At 58.9% G+C, this 5,487-nt stretch overlaps 1 protein-coding gene across 1 annotated transcript in view; it reads right to left on the reverse strand.

Annotated features, from left to right (window-relative positions):
• ZNF512B (zinc finger protein 512B) overlaps positions 1 to 2,846 on the reverse strand; it is a 21,224-nt gene extending 18,378 nt beyond the window's left edge. The window contains exon 1 of the mRNA XM_011992410.1: positions 2,722 to 2,846. Within this exon, the coding sequence (XP_011847800.1) occupies positions 2,722 to 2,821 (100 nt within the window). The 5' untranslated portion in view covers positions 2,822 to 2,846. The remainder of the gene's footprint in view (positions 1 to 2,721) is intronic.
• Positions 2,847 to 5,487: the final 2,641 nt, after the last annotated feature.

The raw sequence follows: 5,487 nt of genomic DNA on the forward strand, positions 1-5,487 counted from the left end.
ATTCTCCTGCCTCAGCCTCCCAAGTAGCTGGGACTACAGGCGCCCACCACCACGCCCAGCTAATTTTTTGTATTTTTAGTAGAGACAGGGTTTCACCCTGTTAGCCAGGATGGTCTCGATCTCCGGACCTCGTGATCCGCCTGCCTTGGCCTCCCAAAGTGCTGGGATTACAGGCGTGAGCTACCGCGCCTGGCCAACCTCTGAGTTCTTATGTGTCTGATTGCTCTGTGTGTGTGTGTGTGTGTGTGTGTGTGTGTGTGTCAGGGTGTGTGCTGTGATCTGTGTGTGTTTGAGACAGGGTCTTGCTCTGTTGCCCAGGCTGGAGTACAGTTGTGTGGTCAGAGCTCATTGTGCCTTGAACTCCTGGACTCAAGGAATCCTCCTGCCTCAGCCTACCAAGTAGCTGGGACTACAGGTGTGCGCCACCATGCCTGGCTAGTTTCCAAAGTTTTTTGTAGAGATGGGGTCTTGCTATGCCGCACAGGCTGGTCTTGAACTCCTGGGCCTCCAGCGACACTCCTGCCTTGGTCTCCCACAGTGCTGGGATTGCAGGCATGGGCCACCGCGCCTGGCCAGATGTTCGTGTGTTATCCCTGAACGTGTGAATGGAATCTTACTGGGAAAGGGTATTTGCAGATGTGATTAAAGATCTTGCGATGAGGAGATTATCCTGTACTACCCAGGTGGCCCTAAGTCCAAGCATCCTTATAAGAGGGAGACAGAGGTAGATTTGAGAGACAGAAGAGGAGGTGATCTGATTACAGAGGTGGAGACAGGTAATGCCCATGAGCCCGAGTTCTCCCGGCAGCTACTGGAAGCTGGAGAGGCGAGGAGTCTCCCCAGGAGGCCCCGGGAGAGCTGGATTTTGGACTGCGGCCTCCAGAACTGTGAGAGAATGAGTGTCTGCTGTTCTCAGCACCCCTCGGTGGTCCTCTGTCATGGCAGCCGCAGGACCCTCACGTGCTGTCTGGGCTGTCCCTTCCAGCGTGCCGGGCGTCGTGTCCAGCACTGGGGGCCGCGCGCGGGCGTGGCTTGAGCCCTGTTTCCAGCCTCTGCGCTGGGGTTGCCCGGACGCCTCTCCGGGGCGCGACGCCACTGCCCCCTCGTGGCCGCAGCTGCCCAGACGCCCTCTCGCAGACGCAGCATGGCCAGCACTTGGGAACCAGCTTTATTTCTGATTATTATTATTTTTTTTTTGTCAGAGTATAAAAAAGTGAGCACAAAACAAGGAAGACGAGACAGGCGTGCGTGAACCAGGGCAAGACAGAGGAGGAGGGAGGGGAGCAGAGGCGGAAGGGCATCCCGGGCGAGGGCTGATGGTGGGAGGCAGGCAGAATACTTGGGCAGCCACACAGGGGCAGGGATGAGGGTCTCCCCTTGTTGGGGGCTTACGGGAGGGGAGCGGCCAGGCCAGTTGTCCAAATTCTACCTGGGACCCGCAGTGACCAGCCTTGAGTCTGGAGGCTCAAAGCACACAGAGGGGACTGGGGGCTCAGCCTCATCTGTCCCTGAGATTTTCAGAAGCCCCGAGGGGATCGGGAGAGGGCAGAGGCGCAAGAGGGCGGGGCTGGCCAGGGCTGCCCTCACTGTCCTTCCGCCAGGCAGCACCAGCCCTGAACCACCCAGAGAGGGGTTGCTCGGGTCTCTGGGCGGGTGTAGGGGAAGCAGCCTTGGAGAGGCCTCTCCCCTGAATCCTCACAGGCCTTCTTGGGAAAGCGGCAATGGGAAAGCCCACGCACAAGGCCCTTGTTCTTGAGGGCGGGAGTGGGGATGACCGTAAAAGCAAGATTTTCCCAAAGATAGGGCAGGGAGCACTGCTGAGCCTGGGCCCTGGGCACAGAGCCACCTGGACAGGGCTGAGGTCCTTGTTGTGCCACATTTTGTCTCTGGTGCTTGGTCAATCTGGGCCTTTCTCAGCTTTCTTCTCATGAATAGAGGGGGTGTGGTGAGGATGTATAAATAATGATGAAAGTGCCTGGCAGGTGCTGATGGCCACTGCTCTAGATGATGGGTGGGCCTGCTGGGCTCTAGCAGGGGCAAGGGCACAAGCCACAGGGAGCCAAGGCAACTTATGGCACCTGTGTGGGCCAACCTGGAGGTGCTGGGGAACTGCCTAGAACTGGGCTGGGTGGGTGGACAGACAGGTGACTCAGCAGGCGATGGGGGATGGACATCACGTGGAGAGGGGAATGTAAATAAACAGACTCCCTGGGAGTCTGGGGGGACATCCAAACCGGCTCTGGCTCCAGGCAGCTGCCCCACATGCTGCCAGCAGCACCAGGGGAGGGCTTGGGCTCAGGTCCCAGGAGGTGGGGCCACACTCAAGCAGCCCCTACCCACCCAGCCCCAGGGCATGACCTGGAATGTCCAACCAGAGGCGCCGGGAGGTGGTGATCCTGGTCCTGTCTGTCCGTTGGGCCAGCCGGACCGCCCCGGCATCCTGCAGGGTCCAAGAGGGGCTGCGGGGCCAGTTCTGCCTCCTCCCTAGCCGTGGACTCCCGTCACAGTGCTGGGGTCTGGGTTCAAGCCTCAGCAGCAGCTAGGACATTTTCCCAAAGGAAGCTGTGGGGTGGAAGAGGGTGAGGATGGGGGGGGGTCTTCGGCATCATCTGCATTAGGGCCCTTATTGGGGCTCACAGCCACCCTCCTGAGGTCATCCCACCCCGCACTCAGAGGGGCTTCTCCATCAGCCCCCAGGCCTCTCTGGCACCTCACACTGACCTTGGCTGAGCAGCTGCAGGCTCCGCCCCTCCTCACGCACCTGCAGGCGGAGCACCTGCTGCAGCACCTCCTGCCTCTGGGCCTCCTGGGCCAGCCCCATCCGCTGCAGCTTCTCCGCATTCAGCCGCAGCAGTGCCCGGCCTGGGGAGAGGGAAGAGGGGCTGAGCTGAGGCCAACAGAGGCATCAAGAGCCAAGGCAAGGCTGGTGCCGTGGCTCACGCCTGTAATCCCAGCATTTTGGGAGGCTGAGGAGGGCAGATCACTTGAGGTCAGGAGTTCAAGACCAGCCTGGACAACACGGTGAAACCCCGTCTCTACTAAAAATATAAAAATTAGCTGGGCTTGGTGGTGTGCGCCTGTAGTCCCAGCTACTCAGGAGGCTGAGGCAGGAGGATCACTTGAACCTGGGAGGCAGAGGTTGCAGTCAGCCGAGATTGTGCCATTGCACTTCAGCCTGGACAACAGAGCGAGACTCCTTCTCAGAAACAAACAAACAACAAACTGAGTGAAGGCACAGGCAGGGACTGAAAGAGAAAGAGGGAGGAGAGAGAGAGGAAGCAGGGTACAACGAGACTCAGAGGGAGAAAGAGAATCAGTGAAACAGATAAAGAAAATTAGAGGGAGAGAGGCAGAGGGAAAGGATGAAGAGCAGAAGGCAGGGACGGAACAGAGAAAAGCCAGATGAAGACAGCACAGAGAGATGGGAAGAGACACAGAAAGAAAGGCAAAGAGATAAAAAGGACAGATTCTGCAGAGATGAAGACCAGAGGGAAGGTGGATTCACAGAAGAAACTAGACAGACGAAAACAATAGCAAGAGAAAGGCAGGCTGAGTGTGGGAAGGAGATGCTCTGAGGCAGGTAGCCCCACTCCCACAGCACCTTCAGCCCCACTGTACCGGTGATGGCATGCTGGGAGAAGGCCTCCACGTAGACGAGGTAGTTGTGGGGACAGTGCTTCTTGAGCCACTTGCAGACATCCTGCTGACTCCACAGGACCACGGGCCGGGTCAGGCCGCCCAGCGAGGGGCTTGTGTGGTACATGCCATAGTGATCAGAGTACAGCCGGCCCTGCAGGGGAGGGGCGTGGCAGGCAAAATGAGAGTGGTGGAGAGGGAGGGCAGGGATGGAGGTGGGTGGAGGGGGTGGGTACCTGGGGGGTCTCTGTGCCGGGCTGCTGCAGGAGCTTGATTGGCCTGCTGCTGGCCGCCCTCTGGCTGCGGGAGTCATGCCATGTGAGACTGGTGCCAGGTGTCCCAGGCAAGTGGCAGGGGATGCTCTCAGCTGACACCGTGTGCTCCAGGAGGGTCTGGCAGAAGCTGAAGTGGGCAGTGGCTGTGTGTGTGGGTGCCTGGTCAGGGCAGTCAAGGGCAGAACCAGAGGCTTCCTCTACGTGAGAGCTAGCGCCCTGCCCCATCTCCTCTACACTAGCGTGGGAAATCACTTCGCCAGTGAGGGGTTCCCAGGCCTCCAAAGGCAGAAGGAAGTGTGCAGGACCCGTTTTGAGGACCTCACCCAGCACGAAAAGAGAAGAACTGGGAACACGTTTCCTCTTGCAAGTCTACAGCCCTCACTCTGGGGAGCAGAATGGATTTGCTTAGATCAGAGGATGTGCCCACAAGGGAAGGGACCTCAGATATGGCAGGAGGAGCTGTCCTGGGACAGCCCTGACCTCACCCTTGCCTTGGGCTGGCCCACAACCTTGCACACACCACACCAGACCAGGAAATGCACACACAGCCTGCTGTGAGGAAAGGCAGGTCCCGAGTCTGGGGAGGTCGTCTGTGCTGGGGACACCGGGCTGAGGATGCTGCTTGCCCGTCGCCATTGAAGAAACCCAGTTCACACAGCCCTATCTGGCGTTGGGGCCCGACTTACTGGTTATGACTCATTGACAGCCTGAACTCTGGGCCAACCCACAAGCAGGCCTCACTCTGCAAACACGCGCTGGGCTCTCCAGCCGTGCTGCCTCCCACAGGGCCTGCAGGCCCGGGAAAACACCGGCCGTATGAATGGTGGGTACCCACTGGATATGGGCAGGTCAGCACAGGTATGTGGGGTGCAGCCATTGCTTGGGGACCCACGGTGATGCTCTGTGCTCCCTCTTCCTGCAGTAACTGCATTAAAGCATCTCATCTGAGCTTTATCATCATCTCTGGGGGCACTGCTGACCTGAGTCTGGGGAGGCAGGTGTCTTGATCCACGTCTGTTACACAGGGGCACCCCACGTTCATTGTGAATGAATGAATGAATGAAGGCTCTGTATGGTGTCTGCAAGTGAACAGAGCCTGTGGGGAGACAGAAGGCCTGCCCCTGTCTTTACAGCACCCAGGACTTCAGCAGGGCAGGTGAGGTTCCCATGCTAGGGCCCTCACCCCATCCACCCTAGAGTGACAGACCCTCCCGGCTCCAGACTCAGCCACCCACTCCACACCCAGGGCAGGGGTTGAGGATGTGTCTAGGAGGTCTGATTATTGGGGGAAAACCACATCCTACTCCCCGGTCCTCCCACCCCTGTAAGACTTAAGAGACTTAACACCTTCCTCCCCCATTCTTGCAACTTTCAGGAACAGGACCCCTGGTGACTCCAGATTTGAGGTCTAGGGTCAGCAGAGGGTATGGTCAGTGGGCCACCGCCCCGAGGTAGCCCCTACTGCTGTGGGAAAAGATGTATTCTAAGGCTGCGCCTTCCAGCGGACAGGCACCGTGGTCTCCGGGCTTTGCAGGGCCTGCAGCGGCGGGGCTGGTGCAGAGGCGCGCGGCAGCCG

The sequence above is a fragment of the Mandrillus leucophaeus genome, unplaced genomic scaffold, assembly GCF_000951045.1.
Source record: "Mandrillus leucophaeus isolate KB7577 unplaced genomic scaffold, Mleu.le_1.0 Scaffold41, whole genome shotgun sequence".
In the NCBI taxonomy this organism is placed as follows: Eukaryota; Metazoa; Chordata; class Mammalia; order Primates; family Cercopithecidae; genus Mandrillus; species Mandrillus leucophaeus.